The sequence below is a fragment of the Trachurus japonicus genome, chromosome 20, assembly GCF_045865225.1.
Source record: "Trachurus japonicus isolate A0001 chromosome 20, Traja_1.0".
In the NCBI taxonomy this organism is placed as follows: Eukaryota; Metazoa; Chordata; class Actinopteri; order Carangiformes; family Carangidae; genus Trachurus; species Trachurus japonicus.
This window is the reverse complement of record NC_140926.1, coordinates 5117000-5142937: the sequence shown is the minus strand read 5'-3', so window position 1 is coordinate 5142937 and position 25938 is coordinate 5117000. Positions and strand designations below refer to the sequence as shown.

The 25938-nt window shown below is 42.6% G+C and overlaps 1 protein-coding gene across 1 annotated transcript in view; it reads left to right on the top strand.

Annotated features, from left to right (window-relative positions):
• svila (supervillin a) overlaps positions 1-24843 on the top strand; it is a 63793-nt gene extending 38950 nt beyond the window's left edge. The window contains exons 21-44 of the mRNA XM_085762681.1: positions 5172-5252; positions 6076-6132; positions 6827-6992; positions 8171-8257; positions 8978-9064; positions 9732-9909; positions 10669-10841; positions 11892-12047; positions 14310-14446; positions 14876-15023; positions 15768-15913; positions 16067-16242; positions 17051-17204; positions 17882-18173; positions 18258-18412; positions 18855-18960; positions 19567-19774; positions 20602-20735; positions 20843-20998; positions 21752-21895; positions 22006-22127; positions 22337-22492; positions 23552-23572; positions 23955-24843. Coding sequence (XP_085618807.1) covers positions 5172-5252; positions 6076-6132; positions 6827-6992; positions 8171-8257; positions 8978-9064; positions 9732-9909; positions 10669-10841; positions 11892-12047; positions 14310-14446; positions 14876-15023; positions 15768-15913; positions 16067-16242; positions 17051-17204; positions 17882-18173; positions 18258-18412; positions 18855-18960; positions 19567-19774; positions 20602-20735; positions 20843-20998; positions 21752-21895; positions 22006-22127; positions 22337-22492; positions 23552-23572; positions 23955-24041 — 3327 coding nt within the window. The 3' untranslated portion in view covers positions 24042-24843. The remainder of the gene's footprint in view (positions 1-5171; positions 5253-6075; positions 6133-6826; positions 6993-8170; positions 8258-8977; positions 9065-9731; positions 9910-10668; positions 10842-11891; positions 12048-14309; positions 14447-14875; positions 15024-15767; positions 15914-16066; positions 16243-17050; positions 17205-17881; positions 18174-18257; positions 18413-18854; positions 18961-19566; positions 19775-20601; positions 20736-20842; positions 20999-21751; positions 21896-22005; positions 22128-22336; positions 22493-23551; positions 23573-23954) is intronic.
• Positions 24844-25938: the final 1095 nt, after the last annotated feature.

Here is a 25938-nt window from a genome sequence, read left to right as displayed (position 1 = left end):
CCCGGAGGTGGGAGTTGAAGACCTCCCTGACAGGGGATTCTGCTAGACGTTCCCAGCAGACCCTCACGATACGCTTGGGTCTGCCAAGTCTGACCAGCTTCCTCCCCTGCCAGCGGATCCAACTCACCACCAGGTGGTGATCAGTTGACAGCTCAGCCCCTCTCTTCACCCGAGTGTCCAAGACATACGGCCGGAGGTCAGATGACACGACTACAAAGTCGATCATTGACCTCCGGCCTAGGGTGTCCTGGTGCCACGTGCACTGATGGACACCCTTATGCTCGAACATGGTGTTTGTTATGGACAGACCGTGGCTAGCACAGAAGTCCAATAACAAAACACCGCTCGGGTTCAGATCGGGGAGGCCGTTCCTCCCAATCACACCTCTCCAGGTAACACTGTCGCTGCCCACGTGAGCGTTGAAGTCTCCCAACAGAACGATGGAGTCCCCAGTTGGGGCACTTTCCAGCACCCCTCCCAGGGCCTCCAGGAAGGCCGGGTACTCTGCACTGCCGTTCGGCCCGTAGGCCGAAACGACAGTGAGAGACCTATCCCCGACCCGAAGGCGCAGGGAAGCGACCCTCTCGTTAAGTGGGGAGAACTCCAACACATGGCGGCTGAGCTGGGGAGCTATGAGCAAGCCCACACCAGCTCGCCGCCTCTCACCATGGGCAACTCCAGAGTGGAAGAGAGTCCAACCTCTCTCAAGGAGTTGGGTTCCAGAGCCCAGGCTGTGCGTGGAGGTGAGCCCGACTATCTCTAGTCGGTACCTCTCAGCCTCCCGCACGAGCTCAGGCTCTTTCCCCCCCAGCGAGGTGACATTCCATGTCCCTAAAGCCAGAGTTGTCGTCCGGGGATTGGGTCGCCGGGGCCCCCGCCCACGGCTGCCACCCAAAACACACGGCACCTGCCCCCTATGAACCCTCCCGCGGGTGGTGGGCCTACGGGAGGGCGGGCCCACGTCGCTCGTTCGGGCTGCGCCCGGCCGGGTCCCGTGGGCCAAGACCCGGCCACCAGACGCTCGCCTGCGAGCCCCGACCCCAGGCCTGGCTCCAGGGTGGGGCCCCGGTAACGCCAGTCCGGGCGACGTACACTTCCTTGCTGTTTTCTTCTTCATAAGGGGCTTTGAACCGCTCTTTGTCTGACCCGTCACCTAGGACCTGTTTGCCTTGGGAGACCCTACCAGGGGCATTAAGCCCCGGACAACATAGCTCCTGGGATCATTCGGGTACTCAAACCCCTCCACCACGGTAAGGTGGCGGTTCAATTATTAATTACTTATCTCAAATAAGTCAAATACGTTAGCTAACAGCAGTGTTGGGAACGTTACTTTTAAAAAGTAATTAGGCTAGTTATAGTTACTAATTACTTCTCCCAAAAAGTAACTGAGTTAGTAACTCCACTACTTCACTATAATAGTAACTAGTTACCAGGGAAAGTAACTATTGCGTTACTTTTTCTTTCTTTTTTTAAAGTTTAAATATGTCGAAGAATTTGGATTTTTTTTCTCTCATTTTTAAATGGTATTTTATTGTTTTCATATATTTCACTGATCGCAATTATGGAATGTGAGTGTGTGTTTTATTGAAAGCGAGGCTGGTGTGCCTATGAAAATAGGTTACAGTGGGTTTTTTAAGTGCTGTGGCTACAAGCAAATCTCATATTGTCTCTGTACAAAGACAACAAAGACCTTTTTAAATGTGAAAACAGTGGAGACCTATTCAAGATTTGCGTTTAATAACAGGCGAAACATCGAAATTAATTTATTCATGGCCACATTAAGTGAAATTATTAACTTTACCGATTATCCATCTGATTATCTGTCCTGCTGCGAGCGCACAACTTCTCAGGGTATCCGCGGATCCTTAAAAAGTCTTAAATTCATGTATCTAAAATTAAGGCCTTAAAAAGTATTAAATTTATTAGAAAATTCTAAGATGGTCAGCACATCATCACAGCATCATAAAATATGTATGCACTTAAACTTTTATATGAAATAACAGGGTATCCGCGGGGTCTTAAAAAGTCTAAAATGTGAAAATCTAAATTTTAGGTCTTAAAATGCCTTAAATTTGTTGAATTATTGTGTTCAAGTCTTAAATAATTTTAGACAGGTCTTACATTTTCTTATGCCCACCATGGGCGAGCATTTCACTCGCATTTGCCCCTAAAAAAAAACAAAACATGTGTGAACCAGGAAAATCACAAAAAGAAAGAGCACAACCTGCGATTGGTCAAAAACTACAAATCCCACAATTCTCTGGCCTCAACAATAACAGTAGGTAGTGTAAGTAAGGGAGAGTGGAGCTGTCGGTGAAAAGAGGAAACAACGCCACGTCTGGTCCTGTCCTATGTTGTTCGTTCACACCGTCACCGTTTATTCGTTACGTCCGCGGTGTAAAAGGCCGTGACGCAAAGACGCGATTAGGCGCGAGACGCGGTAGACGCGACTTTTTTTTTTTGCAACGCAATACACCCGATTTCTTTATGGCGACGGGACCTTCGCGTCTTCGTCTATTTCATCGTGTTTGGTGGGAAGACCCACAAGGGGCTTCCCACCAAACACGAGGAACGCTTTTTTTTCGCTCGAGTTGTGACGCGCGACCAAACGCGAGATACGCGGTTTATCGCTCGTTTTGACTCGTGTCAAAAAAAAATTCACGAGCCCGCCAACAACTTTTTTTTTTTTTTTCAAAGGAGGTTCAACTGGACTTAGTTATTTGTCTAGGAAGACGTTTCACCTCTCATCCAAGAGGCTTCATCAGTTCATGTAGCATCTGACCAGGCTGGGACTGGTCCAACTAACTGGTGTGGAGACTCAGTAGAAGTCCAGTTGCTTTCGATTTAACCTCCTTTGAAATACTATGACCTGGACAAATGAGAATATGCACCGGCCTACAACAACATTTCTGCTCTCATCAACCATGGTTGAGATCACGCTGCGCTGTAGCTGCTCTGGAAGAGTTCCGGGCTGATGAGCTACAGAGACTTTAGAGTCTAAAGGAGCAGTGCGTCGCTGTGTCGGACTGTTTGGATTTAATGAAGAAGCTGCACAGAGTCAGGTGAGCAGAAGCTGCACAGCGTCCTGCTGTGCTACCGGAGCTTGATATATGGAGAAAAAAAAAAAAAAATCGCCAGGCGCATGTTGCGGTGGAACCGAGAACAGCTGAGTTTTCCGCTCCTACAGCTGAACATCTGATCTGTGGTGAAGACGTACAGAGACCTGCCACAGTGTCACGGTGCATTAATATAAACTCTGTCCTCAGACTGTCCTGACCTGTCCCTGAACACCACACAGAGACAACATGGAGCTGTGTGACAGGTTGAGTTTTACTTATCATCATAATTAATACATACTTAGTACTTTCCCTCCGATCTCGGCAGCTTCCCTCTGCTAGTTTGTGTGTGTGTGAGGCTCAGTGTTGTGCAAGTTAATGAAAAATAGTAACTAGTTACAGTTACTAGTTACAGTTACTAGTTACTTCATTTAAAAAGTAACTCAGTTAGTAACTGAGTTACTTAAAAACCTTTTTTGGTGGTTTTTTTCCAATGCTCCCACTAAATAAAGGTTGATGGAATAGGCTTTATGCACAGCTCCACTTACTTCCTGAACTTAAACCAGCTCCTTTATTTCCTGTCTTGCATTATTGGACAAACTGATTAGCCTAATCCAGGTGTGTCTGTGACTCTGACCTCAGTAATGGTCAGACACCTGGAATCAGGAGCAGTGGAGCTGTGGAGCTGTGCATAAAGCCTTTTCCCCTCTAACCGTCATTTCTGTAGACTGATGCTGATGAAAAAACTCGTATTTTTATCTGTAAATTTTACCATCATCATCATGCTGCATCTTGACCGAGTTACATTCAAGAACCTGTTTTCAGTGACGGAAAGTAGGTAAATTCACTCCAGCGGTCTTTTTTTTTTCCGATCGATCAGCTGTGTTTACCCAGAGCGAGTGCTCTGTGTTTAGCGTTTCAGGCGTCATAATTGGAGTCCGTCTGTCTGTCGGATTCATACCGCTGCTGCTGCTCGGGTGGAGTGGGTGCTTGTGTCTCGCTGTGACTCTCGAGCTGTGTCCCAGGGGCTGCAGGCTGCACTGGCGCACAGCTGATGGGTCTCGGATGCTGCGTTAGCTGCGTTACCTTTAGCTCGCCGTCCTGCCCTGACCTGACCTGAGGCAGCTGACGTGTGGTCGAAACCACCTTGCGTTTCATTCAACCGAACTGTAGTAATGCGCCACTTCACATTCTCAGTAACGGCAACAGCGTTGTAACGATGGGAAAAGTAATTAATTAGATTACTCGTTACTGAAAAATATAACGCCGTTAGTAACGCCGTTATACTCTAACGCCGTTATTACCAACACTGGCTAACAGAGAGCTAATAATGAACATGGAGCATTTAGCTGCTAAATAACCTGGAGCTAGTTTTGCTTTCCTCAAATGAGACAAATGTCAGGGTCTATTTATTATGTTATGACAATAAGATTTAGATTAAATAAATGGGGCTTTTGTCCCTACAATTTGAGCTAGTGCAAGTAAATCTTTCATCTACTTGCACTTGTGCAGCCAGTAAATTTGCTGTTTTTTTAACACTCACAGAATGTGGAATCTGTCACAGGTGTCAGACGAAGGTGTATGAGGATCATGAATCATGAAAAGGAAATGTGAATATTTGCTTTTTGCCCCTAAATCTTCGGCTTACTCCTAAAATATTAAGTTAGGGGTCACTGTGCTCTTAGTAAAAAAAAAAGTTAGTCTAGAGCTCTGTTGTTTTGGACGAGGTATGTATTTGAGTGATTTTTGTTGCTGGGAACATGTGAAGGAGACAAAAATAAATAAATAACTGAAGTGGGAGCAGCAGAGCCGAGGTCATCTTGACTTTTTACTCCCTCGTATGTGTCAGACTTCAAAAACAATGGACGTTACACTTGGATATTAAAACTGAATGGTGTCTTTGATGAGACCCTGCTGCTGGTCGACACCCACGTCTCTCCAACTCCTCTCCCCCGGTTCAGACTGAGAAAACCTGACATGTTCTTTCATCAGACTTTCCTGATAGTGTGTGTGTGTGTGTGTCTTTTTGTGTGTGTGTGTGTGTGTGTGTGTGTGTCTTTGTGTGTCTTTTTGTGTGTGTGTGTGTGTCCTCCTATCTGCGGGTCTATGATACAGGATCCAGTCTTTGCTTCTACTTTCTCTGCTGCCTCTGAGCCTCATTTCCAAACCTCTTCCCCCGATGACTCGGCCAGTCAGGTACGATGCTGCACCTGAGCTTCCTGCCTGCATCGCTTTGCCCCGCCCACACACACACACACACACACACCTGAGCGCTGAAATCCATGCACAAATCACACATACACTGCAAAAACTCAAAATCTTACCAAGAATATTTGTCCTATTTCTAGTCAAAATGTCATTTCTAGTCAAAACAAATCTAATTCTACTTAAAATAAGACTCATCACATTAAAAAGTAGCTTGTTTTTAGACACTTTTTACTTCTTTCAAGCATATTTTCACTTGAAATAAGTAGAAAAATCTGATAGTGGAGCAAGTTTTTCTTTCTTATTACGAGCCCAAAAAACTTGCTTTTCTACTTGTTTCAAATGAAAATTAGTTTGAAACAAGTGAAAATGATCTAAAAACAAGTACATTTTTAGGTGATGAGTCTTATTTTGAGTGGAAAGAGATTAGTTTAGACTAGAAATGAGACATTTTGACAAGAAGTAAGACAAATATTCTTGGAAAGATTTTGAGTTTTTGCAGTGTAGCTCACTATTGTAACTGGCAGATTTTATTATTTTATGTTACCTCTGCAAGATACCACCTACATGGAGCAAATTTCACAGTTTTATATCATCATCTTTCATTTTTGCTCATTTACAAAAGCACATTATGCTCCTGCCCCGTTTATCCCACTACATACCCTCGTCCCACAGCTTCTTCACTTTGCCCCTGCAGCTTCTAGCTTGTGGATTTGCACCGCTGCTATCTTGTTTTTTTTTATTATTATTATTATTTCTACTCCATCCTTACCTCTTGATCCTCTTCCTCTCTTACCCTCCTCTGGTTGTGAAGGCCACCAGATCCCCCAGACCCATGCAGGTGGATGAGAAACACCCCTGGCGACGGAAGGTGACTCGATCCTGTCCTGTCAACTATGCAAATGCTTCTGCTATTGCAAAAATATCCAATCCCCAACCCCCAACCCATCCCCCACCCCCCAAACTCCTGCTCCCACTCCTGCTCCTGTTCCTTTAGGGTAGCAGCAGCTTTTGCACAAACAAACACTGAGCAAATGAGTTGCAAAAAGGAAGAATTTATTCATGAGATGCTGAAATGCGTTTAAAAGTTCACAGTCGTGTGCATCAAACAGTGTCACTGTAGTGTAGGATGATTGTGCTTCATGTTCCTTCCTCTTGTATCCTTGTTTGGCTTGGCTATGTTGTGTGTATGTGTGTGTGTGTGTGTGTGTGTGTGTGTGTGTGTGTGTGTGTGTGTGTGTGTGTGTGTGTGTGTGTGTGTGTGTGTGTGTGTGTGTGTGTGTGTGTGTGTGTGTGTGTGTGTGTGTGTGTGTGTGTGTGTGTGTGTGTGTGTGTGTGTGTGTGTGTGTGTGTGTGTGTGTGTGTGAAACTGTGGTCTGCTGAATCTGTGTGTGTGTGTGTACGTTTACTCCCATCGCCTACTCACATCGTGGATCCTGGATTAGATTAATCACAATATATCCTGATGGTGGATTATTTCCCTGAACTTTTCCTCCAGTTTTCATCGTCTCCACCTCCTCTTTCTCCTCCTTCTTCTCTTCCTCTCTCTTTCTCTCTGTTCTCAGAGAATGGCGGAGGCGGAGATGGAGAGTCAGCGGATCGAAGCTCACATGTCGATCCAGGAGAGGAAGCAGCTGATCGTGGCCCAGGAGGAGGCCTGGAAGACCAAAGGCCACGGAGCCGCCAACGACTCCACCCAGTTCACGGTGGCCGCACGCATGGTGAAGAAAGGTCAGAGGGCAAACCCAACACGCACACACACACACACACACATATACTGTAAACACACCAGCTGCAGGAGCTCAGGCAGGAACTGGTTTAATGGGTTTATATATATTTACATAAATCTGGATTATTGCAAATTCCTTATAACAAGTCCCAGCCACAGTTTATCAATGTTTAGCTGCAAAACTCCTCGGCCGCTGCTGTTTGTCATTAATCATTTCTGTGTATTTTAATGTAATTAATAGTTTTAAATATCTAGAATATGTAAGATTTCACTCTCAAAAAGAGCAACGACTTGACTTTGCAGTTCTCCTGAGCTCTGTGGACGTTTTTTCAGTGTCTCAGCTCTCTGTGGTTTTACAGCTACAACTTCAGTGTTTTTTTAATTCAGTGTCAGTTTCTTTTTCTTGGCCTCAGCGGGCGGCGATTTCTCGCCAAGAAAAGCTCCCTGTGCACCAACCTGCTCCACACACACAAGTCACCGAGGGTTGTTAGAAACAGAACTGGACTCTTATGTTGCTGCAGCTAAACAACCATTTGCCACATTATAATTTATTTTTATAGCAACCTAGCATTCCTGTATTAAATATCAATTAATGTAGGTTTATGGGGAAAATTAACAGGTGGTAAAGAGGCACCAGGCTTTGATTTTGGCTCCTCCAGGCTTCTGTAGTTATATCTATTAGCAGATGTGACTCTCACTGCAAAAACTCAAAATCTTACCAAGAATATTTGTCTTATTTCTAGTCAAAATGTCATTTCTAGTCAAAACTAATATCTTTCCACTTAAAATAAGACTCCTCACATTAAAAAGTAGCTTGTTTTTAGACACTTTTTACTTCTTTCAAGCATATTTTCACTTGAAATAAGTAGAAAAATCTGATAGTGGAGCAAGTTTTTCTTCCTTATTACGAGCACTGCTTTCACTGGCAGATTTTTCTACTTATTTCAAGTGAAAATATGCTTGAAAGAAGTAAAAAGTCTCTAAAAACAAGCTACTTTTTAATGTGACGAGTCTTATTTTAAATGGAAAGAGATTAGTTTTGACTAGAAATGAGACATTATGACAAGAAATAAGACAAATATTCTTGGAAAGCTTTGCTGTGAGGATTCACCACATTGTGACCATGTGATGCTCATGACTTCGTCTGTGTCTGAATCCCCCCCCCCTCCCCCCTCCTCAGGTCTGGCCTCGCCCACGGCGCTCCAGTCTCCGGTTCTGTCCAAACCGAAGAACAGCGGCAGCGTGGCGATCTCCAAACCACAGGAAGGTCAGCTCTGTTGTTCCTCTTCTTCTTCTACAACACACAACACACGCTCTATTTTAAGTCTCTCTGACGTGTCGATCACCTGTTATCACGTAGAGCCGTTTAGTTCATTTAGAGTTTAGAGCCAATCTGATTTAGACTTAACGTCATGACTTCGTTAGACCCTCAGCTGGATTCCTTTTGTTGTATAATCTGAGTCGTTACAGTAAGTCGAGGTGTTAAATTCACAAGTTTTTATTTTATTTTTTTGTTTCTTTTAATTGCCTCACGTGTAACTGATTCACTCTGCTTCTCTTTCAAAAGACGAGGAGGAGGAGGAGTCTGATATCGAAGGTGTTTCTCTACTTTTTCTCTGTGTTTTTTATTTTTTTATTTTTCATTTTTCACCATTTTCACCATCATCGGCGCTAGTGAGATTTCTATTAGGCCACAAAGCCTGATAGAATCTGAACCACGAGGCTGTGTAGACTCTGATCAATGTGCATGAGTCTGAATATGCAGAAAGAGAAGTCGTACAGTACCAGTGCCTGTGATTGTGGTCGTGTTCACATTAAACGTCATTGTGACTGTTACATCGTGCTGCTCAGTCATTGGTGGAACGCCAACATCGACATCAATGACTATAAACAGCCTGAGATTTATGTTAGAGTGAAACCTGATGTAAATGTATGACTCTAACAGCTGTGTGTGTGTGTGTGTGTGTTGTGTGTTGTGTGCGTGCAGAGATCAAGGCCGTACCAGATCTGAACCTGGAGTCGGACAGGAAGTTGGACAACCTGGAGTCGTTCCTGGGAAAGCTCAACAGTAAAGGTTGGTCCTTTTACAGTAAATCAGAGCTGTCACACTCGTGTTCGATAACATGAAAGATGGCGACACAGTATTATTATAAGTGTGTAATTAAATATAGATTCACACAAGAGCATCTCATTCTTATCTGATGTTAAACTGAGACCGAAGCTGATGCTTTAAGTCCAGTCTCCTTCAGTTCATTGATTCATTAGAGAAGAGAGAAAATATTTAATGTCTTGCGCATGACTTGTTAACAGCTCCGTCACAAACAATAAATTATTTCTCTTTCTTGAAACAGAAAAATAATGAGATTATAAACCAGGAAACACTGTTAAAGACTCAGTGTGAAGTTGTGAAGTGAATAATCTAATTAACAAGAGTCACAACTTTGTCTCTTGTCCACACTATCATGCCTCATTATTTTTTTTAGTTTCTTCCATTTATTCTAATACAGCATTTTATCTCATAACATATTGATGTACATAATTTATATATAGTGTGTATACTTTTTTCTTATCTCTGTTTTATTTTGCTCTACTGTTATGTTATGTTATGTTATGTTATGGCGCTACTGGATACTTGAATTTTCTTTTCTTTTTTTTCTAGTCTAGTCTCTTAAGTTTTTCTCTTATACTGTATGTCCCAAACTCTGACATGTGTCTCGTCTCGTCTCCCCTCCTCCTCCCAGTGTACGGGCTGCCTGAGGCGACCATCACAGTGACGGAGAAGAAGGTGAAGGAGGTGATGACCCTCGAGGACGAAACCTTCTCCAAGTTCTACCGTCAGGTGGACGAGCTGCCGTCCGTCACCAACAGGCTGGAGATCGACGACGACTTCGACGCCATCTTCGGCCCCCAGGTGCCAAAGTAAGATCTCGCTGCCAGACCTCGGTTTTTTTTTAAAGGGATAATAGCATTTTTTTAAAAGTGGGGTTGTATGATCTACAAATAGCCCCTAAGTACTTTAATTGCAGTAGAAGACTCTCTGCACTCCTCCCGTTAGCAACGCCAGCCCATAGCCCTGCCCAAAGATTTTTAACATACAGTGTTGTGAATGGACCCAAAGAAACGGCCTGTTTTCGTGGCCTAAAAGAGGTTTTACCTGGAAAAAAAAATACACAGTTCCATTGTTCACTATAATATTATTTTTTCCAGCCCCTCAAAGTGCAGGAAAAACACAGTTTTTATTTGGACCTAACCAACTGCTGATCGGCGGGCGCTAACCCTGGGCGGAGGGATACGTGGGTTGGTTAGGTCCAAATAAAAACTGTGTTTTTCCTGCACTTTGAAGGGCTGGAAAAAATTATATTATAGCGAACAATGGAACTGTGTTTTTTTTTTTTCACGTAAAACCTCTTTTAGGCCGTGAAAATAGGCCGTTTCTTTGGGTCTGTTCACAACAATGTATGTTGTAAATCTCTGGGCAGGGCTATTATGGGCTGGCGTTGCTAACGGGAGGAGTGCAGAGAGTCTTCTACTGCTATTAAAGTACTTAGGGGCTATTTGTAGATCATACAACCCCACTTTAAAAAAATGCTACTATCCCTTTAACCTCCACTATCAGTATCAGAGATGAGACGAGACTCCTCCCCGTTGACCCTGTGACCTCCTCTGCTCTCCTGTCAGGTTGACCTCGGAGATGGTGCAGCACAAGCGAGCGGTGCGGCCGGCGCGTAACGTCCAGGCGTCCAGGAACCCGCTGAAGATGCTGGCGGCCAGACAGGACATCAGACACGAGTACACGGAGCAGAGGCTGAACATCGGTCTGCTGGAGAGCAAGAGGATGAAGGCGGAGAAGAGTGAGTGAGACCAAGATGTTACACACTGAGATTTGCACATTTTAATCTCTTTTAAGTGGATCCGAATTGTCTGAAGCATCAAATTCTTCTCAATAATCAATAACCAATCATATCCAATCCAAAGGGAATGTGCAGTGACTGTGTCTCTGTGATCTTGTTTTCCTCTTCATGCTGTGAAAAGTGGCTCAACGTGGAAAATAACTGAGCTTTCATCGATGTCATGCAGCAGAAACACAGAAAAAAAACAGAGGCAAACATCTCTGCCTCCTCATGATGAACTGTAGAACCATAAACACCCTTTTTTGATACAGTAGCACTTTTAAAAAACAAGGGTTTACAAAGTGCTTGGACATAATAACAGTCACATATAAACATTTAACAACAAGGAACCCAACAAAACCGACTGAGACCAGGAACATGTAAGATGATGTAAACAATCAAAGGAGTTAAAAGAAATAAAAAAGGAGGTTTAAGCACCAAAACAACATAGAGGAAGGAAGGAAGGGAGAAACAGAGAGCAGTTGAATTTAGGATAAATAAAATAAGGAGTTTAAGTGATAAAAGTATTTAAAAACAATAGAAACAGATAAAACATTTTGAAAATATAGGAATAAAATGAGGATTATATGGATAAATCAAACCAATAAGAAGAAATCGAAGATGTTTGGGAACTAAAACTAAGTTGAATAGTCATAAATACAATACTCAGACTCTAAACTCAGCATCACTGATCAGGTTGTAAATATAAATAGACTCTTTGTGCTCCAGATATTCTGGGTCTGTGTCTGACCCACATCTGGAGCTGGACTCAGTTTCCTGTTATTGTGCAGAACAGAACTGAGACTCTCCTAGTGCACGTGGTGGTGAGAGTGACGTCAGGAAGAAGCTGCAGAGTCAAAGTCATGAAGTTTCCTCCTCCGGCTGCTCTGACAGAAATAATCTGTCTGTCTCTGTCTCTGGGGGAATCTGTCGCTGTCGTCCAGTTGTCCAGACGATGAGTTGCTGTTCTGTTCTGTTCTCTGACCCGTTTCTGCTTCTGTTCCTCTGCAGTGAATAAGAACTCGGGCTTCTCCGAGGTGGCGCTGGCCGGACTCGCCAGCAAGGAGAACTTCAGCAGCGTGAACCTGCGCAGCGTCAACATCTCCGAGCAGATGTCCAACAACAGCGCCGTGCCGTACAAGAAGCTCATGCTGCTGCAGGTCAAAGGTCAGTCGAAGTACAGGCGTCTTCACCTGTACATGGTTATATTAAAGCTCCATGTATTCAGAAACGGAGCCTCACTGTAAAAACCACCCGAACTGCAAAAACTCAAAATATTTTCCAAGAATATTTGTCTTATTTCTAGTCAAAATGTCTAATTTCTAGTCAAAACTAATCTCTTTCCACTTTAAATAAGACTCATCACCTAAAAATGAACTTGTTTTTAGATTAATTTCACTTGTTTCAAACTAATTTTCACTTGAACTAAGTAGAAAAATCTACCAGTGAAAGCAAGTTTTTTGTGCTCGTAATAAAGAAGAAAAAATTGCTCCACTATCAGATTTTTCTATTTATTTCAAGTGAAAATATGCTTGAAAGAAGTAAAAAGTGTCTAAAAACAAGCTACTTTTCATGTGATGAGTCTTATTTTAAGTATAATGAGATGTGTTTTGACTAGACATGACATTTTGACTAGAAATAAGACAAATATTCTTGGTAAGATATTTGAGTTTTTGGACTTCCTGTGACTTTGTGATGTCACAACAAAGCAGTGTAAGATGTGGGGCCTTTTTTTCACCATATAACATAAAAATATTGTTCGATTATTTAAATTATTATGTATTTTCACTAAAATTGTTCTTCTTTTTTGCAAACGATTTGTCCACTTTCAGCATATGCACCTGTCGGCCTCTGCACACAGATTGGGATCCACACATTAGACATTAAATTAAAGTCTATTCATTTTATTGCATCCATGCATGTTGATGCATCTGAACCTTATGAAGCTTTATTCTAATTTAACCTGGTTTAAGAAAGAAAACGTGGTAAAAGGAGGAAGAGCAGGAAGTGAACAGTGAGTACAGGCAGCAGGAATAACACTCACACTCAGATCGAATCCAAGAAACAGTTTCTCTTAAAATCCTCTGTTTAATCCCCCTCTCTCTCTGAACAACCATAAACTTAATGTTTCAGTTTATTTGAGCAGAAAAGTAAATAAAACTTCTGTCCACCTTCTCCTCATCTGTTAAATTAAACTCCTTCGTGTTGTGGAGTCATGTGCGACGTCACGCCGAGGAGATAAATCTCTCACTCAGTCTCTCGAGTGGATGGAAAAACAACTGGTGAGTGTTTGACACGGAGCGGTGGAGGATGCCGTCCTCTCTCCTCCTCCTCTCCGTTCTGGAGGATATCTATAATAGGAGACGAGAGTCGGTCTATTTCGGTGTGGCGGCACCTCCTCCTCCTCCTCCTCCTCCTCCTCCTCCTCCACGGGTCGGCTGGTGACAGCTGTGGCTCTAAATCACTCTCCCCGGGTCACCTCACGCTATCCTGGGCTGATCCGCTCCTCCAAACCCCACGGTGTGTAATCCACAACAAATCCACCACACGGGGGGGAAACACTTTGTCAACAGGTCAAACCGGTCAGAGTCGGTCAGCGGCCCCTGAACGGCCCCACCGTGTGTGGGAGATGCATGAACACACATACGTATGTCCAGGGGTCAAAAGGTCACTGCAGCCATGACGACCGAGACACACTGACAGTGATAATCAGGGTCGGGTGGATCAAACTCAAACCAAACTTCATTATTTGTAAGAGCACTTTTCATACAGGAAGCAGCTCAAAGCGCTTTACATGATAAAAATAAAAACAAAGAGGACACTTACACAAATAGACACACACACACATTCATACACCCGAAAATTAAAACACTGAGGAGTTAAAAATACTGAGGAAACGCTATGTTACACTCAACAATTTGTACAGTACTTTGCAGTGGGGAATACAGAGTGGATAAAAACAAAAAGTAGGTGAAGAGAATAAAATAAAATATGTAAATAGGTGAAATATATAAATAATTCAAAGGGATAAAAATGGAAATACTGCATAAAATCAAAGTTTAGATCTAATAAAACAATGAATAGTGTCTAGAATCTTAAAGGGATAGTTCATCATTTTAGCAAATTGGCCCATTGCCATTGTTTTAGAGGTAAATTCATGCAAAACTGCTGATGCGCGTTCCCATTGGGGACAGTTTTTCAGCAAGCAGTCTCTGTATTTCCCTCTAAAACAACTCTGTCTGGTAACGTTGTGTTATTATCTCATAGTGTGGTGAATGTGCAGGTCACAACTTGTCCACCAGAGCGTTGTGGAGTTGTTGGATTGTGTATTTGATGAGTTTGATCTCGTTAAACACCAGACTAAAAAGGTAGGTCTTCATTTTGTTTTTAAAAATGTGTGTGTGTCCGTGTGTGTGTGTGTTTGTCCAGGCCGACGCCACGTCCAGACCCGGCTGGTGGAGCCCAGAGCGTCGTCCCTGAACAGCGGCGACTGCTTCCTGCTCATCGCGCCGCATCACTGCTTCGTCTGGACCGGAGAGTTCGCCAACGTCATCGAGAGGAACAAGGTCGGTTTGAGTTGAACACGGAGAGAAACGGAGGAGGAGGAGGAGGAGGAGGATGTTGTTGAACTTCACGTGCAGGATGTAAACACGGCAGAGAGAGGAAGTAAAGGGAAAGAAAAAGAAGTGTGTGTGAGGACAGAGTGAAACTGTGTGTGTGTGTGTGTGTGTGTGTGTGTGCAGGAAACGAGTCTATTGTTCAAAGCCCAGACTCGGACCGCCTGCTGACCTGTGATTGACTGAGCAGAGCTTTGACCTCGATCTGACAAACACTGACAGTGTAGTTCAGTTCATTATGAAACTTTAAACTAGACTCTTTGAGCTGTTGACCCAAAGTTTTCCTCCTTTGATTTCATCTAAATTCACTTTTTGCAAAATATCAACAGCAAATATTTGATTTATCACTTCTTCTTTTCTTCCTCCTTCCTCCTTCAGGCCTCAGAGTTGGCCAACTTCATCCAGAGCAAGAGAGACCTGGGTTGTCGGGCCAACTACGTCCAGGTGGTGGAGGAGGGCGTCGGCACCAACAGCCACGCCTCCAAGGAGTTCTGGAAGATTCTGGGAGGACAGGCGACTTATCAGTGTGAGTGTTTCCCTGCAGCTCAGAGTCGCCTATAAATGAGATGCTGCAGAGGGGAATAAGATATAACACATAATAAATACTGATTATTATTATAACCTTTATTTAAACTCGGAAATATATTGAGGAGCAACCTCATTTGCAATATACTGTAGCCGAGACAAAAGACAAAGCATTTGAGGACAAGACATAACACAAAACGTTTGAAGCATACAGTAGGCCTACAAGCATATCCGAAATCCGAAATACCAAAAAGTAAAGTGACAAAGATAAATTGAAAAGAGAGAAGTCTAGTTAAAAACAGGAGCAGTTGGAGGTAAAATAAGATGCAGTTGTGGATTTAAACTGTCCTAATGATAAAAGTGTGGTGAGTTTCAGATGGTTTTGCAGATTGTTCCAGGTTGCAGGTGCAACAGTAAGAAAAACTGGACTTTCCAAATTCAGTATTAACAGAGGGAACCTGCAGTGTGAGCCAGTCTTTTGACCGTGTATGATAGAGACCTGCATTAAAAGATACTAAAGAGTTAATATAGGATGGTAAGAGGCCAGTGAGAGCTTTAAAAATGAATAAAATCCAGTGTCTATCACCATTCAACTTACGAATACAGGTCACATGATGTTTCCAGATTCCAAGATATTTGTATTCAGAGACTCTTTCAATAGTTGTACCATTACTAGTGGAGATAATTTATAATAAAAGATATGAAAAGTTACTGCCCTGATGACCTTCGTCCTCTTCGTGTGCAGCTGCAGGAACTCCAGATGAAGACGAGCTGTACGAAGGCGCCATCGTGGAGACCAACTGTATTTACCGTCTGATGGACGATAAACTCGTCCCCGATGACGATTTCTGGGCCAAGATGCCTCGATGTTCCCTCCTCAACCCCAAAGAGGTGAGACGAGCTGAAGCTGCTCCCTTCAGTCCAGTTATTTATACAAAGAACAGCATTTTAAAATGTTTAACTTTGGTTCCCCCCGGTGGTGGTCATGAGAAAAGACAGAAAACACACACCCACCCACCCCTCTCTCTCTCCTGTGTGCTGCAGGTTTTGGTGTTTGACTTCGGCAGTGAGATGTACATTTGGCACGGGAAGGAGGTGACGCTGGCGCAGAGGAAGGTGGCGTTTCAACTCGCCAAACACCTGTGGAACGGCACCTTCGACTACACAAACTGTGACATCAACCCGCTGGACCCCGGAGAGTGTAACCAGCTCATACCCAAGTATGGAAACACACACAAACACACACTCACAACGGCTCAGACATATAATTAGACACAAAATCTGTTTTCAGTAAGGCAAGGCATCTTAATTTATATAGCGCATTTCATACCAAGGCAACTCAATGTGCTTTACATAAAGACAAAACATTTAAAAAGAGCAGCATAAAAACGAAAACACAGAGTTAAAAGCAGGAGCAAAGAAGAATAAAAAAAGTAGAATTAAAGAAAATAGATGGAGTTTAAAGTTCTTAAAAAGAGCTCAGCTATAAGCACACGAAAAGAGAAATGTTTTTAACCTGGATTTAAAAGTGCTCACAGTTGGGGCTGATTTCAGTTCAGTAATCAGCTGACTTCAGTAAAATTACACAAAACATCTCACAATGCATGATGGGGAATTTTATTCAAAAGGTGTCTTTTGAAAATAGTACAAATAGTAAAAAGAAAATGTTTAAAGATTCCTGGTACTGTAAATACAGAAGATTTTCATGTTGCAAAACCATTAGAAAGCATCAGAACTGTCTCCTGCACAAACAGCTGTAGCATTGTGTTTGTATCTAATGTTGAAATATGAGATGGTAGAGGTTTGTCATTTTCATAAGGTCTGTAAAATCTGCAGTGCAATTTGTCATATTTGCAGAATCAGAATGTGAATATATCATATAATCAATTTTAAGCACCTAATTGCACCTTTTAAAAAAACTACTTAGAAACAAAAAGATTGTGGTTTAGTTTTGACTTGATGGTCTTAGTATTTGTGATTATTGTTATTGTATTAAGAGTTGTTGCATCGTGTCCTCTCCTCCGGTAGGAAAGGTCAGGGTCGACCGGACTGGGCCGTGTTCGGTCGTCTGACTCAACACAATGAAACGACTCTGTTCAAAGAGAAGTTCCTGGACTGGAGCGACTCCAGGAAAACACCCAGTCCCACCAGAACCACCAACGACCACGTCGCTGACCAGAAGGTAAACGGTCGACGTGTTTTAATCGCATTGAAGGGATAGTTCACTCAAAATTGAAATTTCACTCATTAGCCTAACCCTCATGTGGACTAAGGGCTGGGAGAAGTTTCAGAGTCAGAGTCAGAGTTCTCTGAGTTACAGGGGGTCTCGGCGTAGCAGTGCATGTTGCAAATGGATACCAACTGTCTTCGTAACAAAAAGACACACCAAAAAACATCCAAATATCTCCATGCTGCTAGTATGTAAGCCCCGAAATGCGAAATTGTTCCGAAAAAAATTTAATACGTCTATATTTCAAGCTTGTTTGCAGCGGAAGCTCCTCTTCCTGGTCCGTCCAAATCTTGCGCGATTTATCTTTCGGAACAATTTCGCATTTTGGGGCTTCAATACAAGACGGACATTACATACGAGCAGCATGGAGGTATTTGGATGTTTTTTGGTGTGTCTTTTTGTTACGAAGACAGTTGGTATCCATTTGCAACCGTTATATGGACATGCACTGCTACGCCGAGACCCCCTGTAGCTCAGAGAAGCCACGGAGGACTCTGAAACTTCTCCCAGCCCTTAGTCCACATGAGGGTGAGTAGATAATGAGTGAAATTTCAATTTTGAGTGAACTATCCCTTTAAGTCTTACTGCTGTCAGAGCGGATTTAACTCATCTGTCTGTTGCTGACTCAGGATCAGTCGTCATCCTCCTCCGGCGCCGATCCGCCCCGGGCCTACGACGCCTCCCTGATGCTGCCGCTGCACCAGGCGGCGGTCTGCACCAAGCTGGACGGGCTGAACGTGGGGCGCGGCTACGGCCTGGTGGAGGCGGAGGACTGGCGCAGCTACGAGGTCAGCACGCTGGCCGCCGAGGTCTGGCACATCCTGGAGTTCGACTACAGCCGGCTGCCGCGCCAGAGCATCGGCCAGTTCCACGAGGGAGACACCTACGTGGTGAAGTGGAAGTACATGGTCAGCGCCGCAGGTCGGTCTCACAGGACGTCACACTCTGCTTCTATCAAACACGGCTGCAACATGCATCATATAATTTGCATCATTTGTGTGTCAGTGGGGAAGAGACAGAACCCGGAGCAGCAGAGGACGGCCGGAGCCGGGAAGGAGAAGTGCTGCTACTTCTTCTGGCAGGGACGCAACTCCACCGTGAGCGAGAAGGGAACGTCGGCGCTGATGACGGTGGAGCTGGATGAAGAGCGAGGAGCTCAGGTGCTGCTTGTTTTACACTGTGTGTATGCACTGCAAAAACTCAAACTCTTACCAAGAACATTTGTCTTATTTCCAGTCAGAAAACAATCTCATTCTACTTAAAATAAGAATCATCACATAAAAAGTAGCCTAGTTTTAGACACTTTTTACTTCTTTCAAGCAGATTTTCACTTGAAATAAGTAGAAAAATCTTATAGTGGAGCAAGTTTTTCTTCCTTATTACAAGCACAAAAAACTTAGTTTGAAACAAGTGAAAATGATCTAAAAACAAGTAAATTTTTAGGCGATGAGTCTTGTTTAAAGTGGAAAGAGATTAGTTTGACTAGAAATGAGACATTTTGACAAGAAATAAGACAAATATTCTTGGAAAGATTTGGAGTTTTTGCAGTGTGTGTTTGTGTGTGTTTTCTCTCTCTAATTCCTCTTCCTCCTCCTCCTCCAGGTTCAAGTGCAGCAGGGCAAAGAGCCGCCATGTTTCCTGCAGTGCTTCAGAGGAGGGATGGTCGTCCACTCAGGGAAGAGAGAGGAGGAGGAGGAAAACTCTCAGAGTAAGAAAAGATAACGACTCAAACTGTCAACACACAAGAACTACACTGCAAAAACTCAAAATCTTTCCAAGAATATTTGTCTCATTTCTTGTCAAAATGTCTCATTTCTAGTCAAAACTAATCTCTTTCCACTTAAAATAAGACTCATCACCTAAATAGTAACTTGTTTTCAGATAATTTTCACTTGTTTTAAACAAATTTTCACTTGAAATAAGTAGAAAAATCTGCCAGTGAAAGCAAGTTTGCTCCATTATCAAATTTTTCAACTTATTTCAGGTGAAAATATCCTTGAAAGAAGTAAAAAAAAAAAAAAAAAAAGTGTCTAAAAACAAGCTACTTTTTATGTGATGAGTCTTATTTAAAGTATAATGAGATTTGTTTTGACTAGAAATTACATTTTGTCTAGAAATAAGACAAACATTCTTGGTGAGATATTTGAGTTTTTGCAGTGTAGAACCACCTGCTCACAGTCGTATCCCTCCGCCACTGGGAATAGTCCTGGGTTACGTCCCTGTTTATCCAGAATTATAGAAAATATGAAACGTCGTGTGGATTTTTGTCTTGATTTGTTTTGTAAAAGCTGTTTTTTCTGTTGTGTCTGTCCAGACGACTGGCGTCTGTACTGTGTGCGTGGCGAGGTGGAGGTGGAGGGCCTCCTGCTGGAGGTGGCCTGTCACTGCAGCAGCCTGCGCTCCAGAGTCTCCATGGTGCTGCTGAGCGTCAGCCAGTCGCTCATCTACCTGTGGCACGGCTGCAAGACCCAGACGCACACGCGGGACGTCGCGCGCACCGCCGCCAACAAGATCAAAGAGCAGTGAGCGGAGACGACACTCTCATTTTAAACCGATGATTGAGATAGATATATAATAGATAGATAGATAGATAGATAGATAGATAGATAGATAGATAGATAGATAGATAGATAGATACACTGCAAAAACCCCAAATCTGTCCAAGAATATTTGTCGTATTTCTTGTCAAAATGTCTCATTTCTAGTCAAAACTAATCTCTTTTCACTTAAAATAAGACTCATCACCTAAAAATTAACTTGTTTTTAGATCATTTTCACTTGTTTCAAACTAATTTTGAAATTGAAATAAGTAGAAAAATCTGCAAGTGAAAGCAAGGTTTTTGTGCTTGTAATAAGAAAGAAAAACTTACTCCACTGTCAGATTTTTCTACTTATTGTAAGTGGAAAATTTGCTTGAAAAAAGTAAAAAAGTGTCTAAAAACAAGCTACGTTTTAAATGTGATGAGTCTTATTTTAAGTATAATCAGATTTATTTTGACTAGAAATGACATTTTGACTAGAAATAAGACAAATATTGGCAAGATTTTGAATTTTAGATAGATAGATAGATAGATAGATAGATAGATAGATAGATAGATAGATAGATAGATAGATAGATAGATAGATAGATAGATAGATAGATAGATAGATAGATAGATAGATAGATAGATAGATAGATAGGGGAGTAGCTCAAACAGACAGTGACCAGGATGTGTTGTGTCTTTGAGGATCTTTTTTGCCTTTACGAGACAGCGGGAGCTATAAAGTTCATTCAAAGTGGGGAGAGTGCAGCCGACGAAGAAGAAACGATGATGTGAAACAACATTGGTGACTGTGTGTGTGTGTGCAGCTGTCCTCTGGAGACCGGCCTCCACAGCAGCAGCAAGGTGACCATCAGGGAGTGTGACGAGGGAGCAGAGCCAACGGGATTCTGGGAAGCTCTGGGGAGGAGGGACAGGAAGGCGTACGACTGCATGCTGCAAGGTGAGGAGAGGGAGCATGAGGATGGAGGAGTGAAACCTGAAGATGAAACCTGAGTGTCAACGGTGCAGCAGTAGTTTTACGTGTTTGTGTGTTTGTCTGACCCTCAGATCCAGGCAGGTTCAACTTCACGCCGCGGCTCTACCAGCTGAGCAGCAGCTCGGGGGAGTTCACCGCCGTCGAGTTCCTGTACCCGGCCAGAGACCCCAAGAAGGTCAACTCCATGCCCTTCCTGCAGGAGGACCTGTATGCAGCCTCGCAGCCGGGTACACACACACACACACACACACACACACACACACGTCTACACCCTTTTAATAGAATAGGATAAACACCGGAGCTGTTTTGATAAATAGGCCACTTCACTCATTAAAGGGCAAAACATGCATTTTAACATAAAATATAAGTAAGTGAGTTCTTGAGATCAAATGTGAGACAAAATCAACAAATTAAATGTGTTTGCCAGTGAAAAACGACAGGTTTTAGCTGGTTGTTCTGCTAAAATGTTTTCAACAGCAAACTTTTTCATGTGTTTCATCCCTTTTAACCTGACAGTTACTTATACACTGCAAAAACTCAAAATCTTTCCAATAATATTTGTCTTATTTCTAGTCAAAATGTCTCATTTCTAGTCAAAACTAATCTCTTTCCACTTAAAACAAGACTCGTCACCTAAAAAATTTACTTGTTTTTAGATCATTTTCACTTGTTTCAAACACATTTTCACTTTAGATAAGTAGAAAAATCTGCCAGTGAAAGCAAGTTTTTTGTGCTTGTAATAAGGAAGAAAAACTTGCTCCACTATCAGATTATTTTAAGTGAAAATATGCTTGAAAGAAGTAAAAAGTGTCTAAAAACAAGCTGCTTTTTAATGTGATGAGTCTTAGTATAATGAGGTTTGTTTTGACTAGAAATGACATTTTGACTAAAAATAAGACAAAAATATTGGTAAGATATTTGATTTTTTGCAGTGCTGGATTTGTCTAATTCGATCTGTTTCCTGTCTCTCTCGTGTCCAGGCCTGTTCCTGGTGGACAACCACCATGAGGTCTACCTGTGGCAGGGCTGGTGGCCTCAGGACAGCGAGAGCACCGGCTCGGCCCGGATCCGCTGGGACTCGGACAGGAAGTGCGCCATGGAGACGGTGCTGCAGTACTGCAGAGGTAAAGACTGGTGAATGTGCAGAACCAAAAACCTTACTTCACTTTTAAATGAAATCCTGACTCACTTCTTCTTCAACACCTCCTGCTGCTGTGTTTTATTGCACCATCAGAGAAGAACGAGAAGAAGCCTCCCAAGTCGTATCTGATCCACGCCGGTCTGGAGCCGCTCACCTTCACCAACATGTTCCCCAGCTGGGAGCACCGAGAGGACATCGCTGAGATCACCGAGCGGGTGAGAGGGTCGATCTGATCGCCGCCTGCTGCTGCTACACACCATCTGATATGAAGCACACATGCACTCACCGTGGAGGCCATTACCCCGCATTGATTTTCTTAATTAGATTTGTTACTTAATCTCCAACTCTCTGGGTCCTTTTTGCATCGTTAGTCATACATGCAGTATCTCTGATCTATATATGTGTGTGTGTGTGTGTGTGTCAGGAGGCCGAGGTGTGTAACCAGATCATCCTGGTGGAGGACGTCTTGGCGCGGCTCTGTAAGACCACCTACCCGCTGGCGGACCTCCTGGCCCGGCCGCTGCCCGAGGGAGTCGACCCGCTGCGCCTCGAGGTCTACCTGACGGACGACGACTTTGAGGTACGAGGAGCCCAGAGATGTAATGAACATGAATAGAAACAAAAAACTACATAAAAAGATAATAAATCTTTTATATTTTAAGTTTTACCTTGTATGGTTCTCCCCAGACGCCATGATGTGACCTTCTCTTTCTTTTTAATTATAGATGTCACTTAATATTTTATTCTGCAGCTTTAGTTTAGTCAAATTTCTTGCACCACAGAACCTGAAGCTGCAGATAAAACGTTGTTATTTCAACTTTGACGAGCAGATTATTAACTAAATATCATCAACATGTTCGTCGACAGCCTTGGACTTTCCTTCCTTTTCCGTCTGTCACAGCTTTAAACTCACTTCTTCCTACTAGAGATGTGACTCTTTAAAGGGATAGTTCAACATTTTGGCAAATTTGCCCATCACCATAATCCCTATAGTCATAGCAATAGGTTCCTTACCTTTAATTCATACAGTTCAGAGATAATCATGTAACATTATGTAACATTACAATTAGCAAATACTCTGAACTACTTGCACTTTTGAAATCCCTCCGCCCAGCAGCCGTGTCTGGAATGTAGTTCCGGCTGCATTTGCCTCTAAAACAACTCTGTCTCGTAACGTTACATGATTATCTCATATCGTGGTGAATGTGAAGGTCACAACTTGTCCACCAGAGCGTTGTGGAGTTGTTGGATTGTGTATTTGATGAGTTTGATCACTGAGCAGCTCACGTTTCTGCCCCGCTGATCTCAAAACATCATGCACCGATAATTAAAGGGAATGAACCTACTGCTACGACTATAGGGATTATGGCAATGGGCTAATTTGCCAAAATGTTGAACTCTCCCTTTAAAAAGCATCATGAATGTTTAGGGACTATTTTCAGCAGTGGATTGATACACATTTGTTGCAGTAGGCTAATGAGTATTTTTTGGCACCAGAGCTCCGAGATTCTCTCTGTTCAGTTTGTTCTTCTCCTTCTTTTGCTTTTCTACCTTCATTATGTCCGTCCGTCTTCTCTCCGTCCTCTCGTCTCTCTGTCAACTCATCGACTTTATTCCTTCCTTCCACCCTTCCTTCCAGGGTGTGGGGGCTTATGGGAAGGTGAGTGGTCTGAGCTGAGCATGGATGACCCAGACTGGTTGCACAGCATCTTCACTCACTTAGAAAAGAAAGAATCTTAAAAACGTCGTCTTTTGCTCGGCATGCTGCTCACTCCCAGTCTGAGCGTCGGTGTGGACGCTGCACTCACACCTGGAGAAATGAGTCGATGATCAAACTTGAGATGCAGAAAGAATTTTTACTGCAGTGATAAAAAAAAAAAGGTGTTTGTGTTTTTAATCTCACCGATGCATGAGCGTGTTCTCATCCTTCACCGTAGCTGCTGCAGGAGTTTGTGGGTTTGAGGTTTTTGTGTGATAAACTGAGTCTGGTTTGGTTTGGTTTTGTGCTTCACGCTGATTGTTTTTCATCACGGTTCCCACAGAAAGCCCTGGAGATGAGCAGAGAGGATTATGGGAGTTTGCCCGTCTGGAAACAGGTGAACTTGAAGAAAGCTAAAGGACTTTTCTGAGACGGACTTGGACGGATGTTTTGTTTTGTTTTGTTTTTTTTGTTTTGTTAACGCCCGGACGCCCCAGAGGCTTCAGGTGCAGCTTCTCCCCGTCTGGAGTTAATGAACAGAAGAAAGAGAAGACGAGAGGAGTTTGTTAGTGGACAAGAGGCGTGGCGGCGGCGATGGCGGCTTCTTCTCGTGCCGTAGATTTCCTCCAGATCTTCGTGTTGTGTTGGCGTCGGACGTGGGCGGATGCACCTGAGCGACCGTGTTAATGGAGCTGCACATTCTGTACATAATGTACAATACACAGGACAACGGTGGCTCAGACTGGTCCACACTCTGCTGCACTCCACTCTCTGCTACTCTTGTATGTATGTATGTTAATGCAGTTCAGATAATTTATATTTATATCAAATCTACATAGGATTTTTTTTTTTAAAGCTTCACAAATATTCACTGAACTAAAAATAAATAAAGTGTAAAATGATGAACGTGGAGGAGGTTTGTTTGTGTCATATGTTGATAAATACAGTACTGGATTGGATCTGTACAATTTCACCGTTCGCCATCCACAGTTTTTCTTTAGTGTCGTTTAATATTTACAGATAGAGAAAAAAATGAAGAGGGAGAACGGGTTGGATGGATTAGAGGCAGAGACGCAGCGATGGTGAAATGTATGTGATTTTTAAAAGTCCCACAGTGTATAGTGCCTTGCTTTGTGTACAGTTTATATACAGATCATAGTCTGCATTTTGAAGACTTTTGTGATATGATGAGATGTTAGAGAAATAAACCCTGAACGTTGGATATGTGGAAACCTGCTGTCGCCTGGTTTTTGTCTCAATTTAATGAACAGTTTACTCTACCAATTCATTTACACAGCTTTAAACTACTGAATCATGTTGGTAATAAACTTTATTTGTGCTGCACTTTTCATACAGTAAATGCAGAAACTACATGCATTAAGTTTTTAACATGCAAAAACAAGACAAAGATAAAATTGCCTATGTAAAATGGTATAATTTGAATTAAAACAAAATAATGATCAAATTTGATACATTTCTGATTAAAATAAGTAGTGTCTGTATGGTGAATACTTCCGTCAGCCAGTAGAGGGCAGTGTAACATCAACTTCTGCAGACGGAGAACATCAGCTCCACTCAGTCATGTTTCAGTCATTTCAGATCAGAGTCAGAATCACACACACTCTCATACACACACTGTGTTTGTTCAACTTCTCTGAAGACAAATTAACACATCGACCACTTGACTCTTCTGTGGTTCAAACCCATCAACAGTCTGGAGTCACAGTAGACACATGAGGCAGAGAAAAATAAACTTTGTCTTAGATGTTAAACTGAATTATGTTTCTATTCTTTCTGCTTTTTACATCAAGATGATGTCTCTTTATAAAAACCTCAGTGTGGGTTAGTTTTAATCTCTCCTGTATTAATGAAACAGAACAAATCTGCATTTGATCAAAAACAAAACAAAGCAGCAGCTCAAAGCCAAAATGAACTTGATTGTCAATTTTGATCATAAAGAGGAAGTTTGAGGAAATAAGAGATGAGAGTAGAATAGAAGTACAAAATCTAAAATAGATTAAGTATCTATCAACACTATGAATGAATATATGAAGATAAAGATTAAAGGTCAGTCGGTACAAACATGGCTGATGCCGACGTCATTTACCTGAAAGATGCAAAGTTCAGATAAACCCTGAACCAGAAAGTTCTGAAATCTCATTTCTGCTGCCAACCGGACGCCTGCACCTGCTCAGGAAGGAGAAAAAAACATGTTGAGAGAATAAAAGTTGATTGAATCTGATTTATAGGTTGTTTTTTTTCCTCCTCCCAAAGCAGACAGTTTGGTTTTGTCATGGTGGGAAGAGCAGGTGTTACTAATCCGGTTA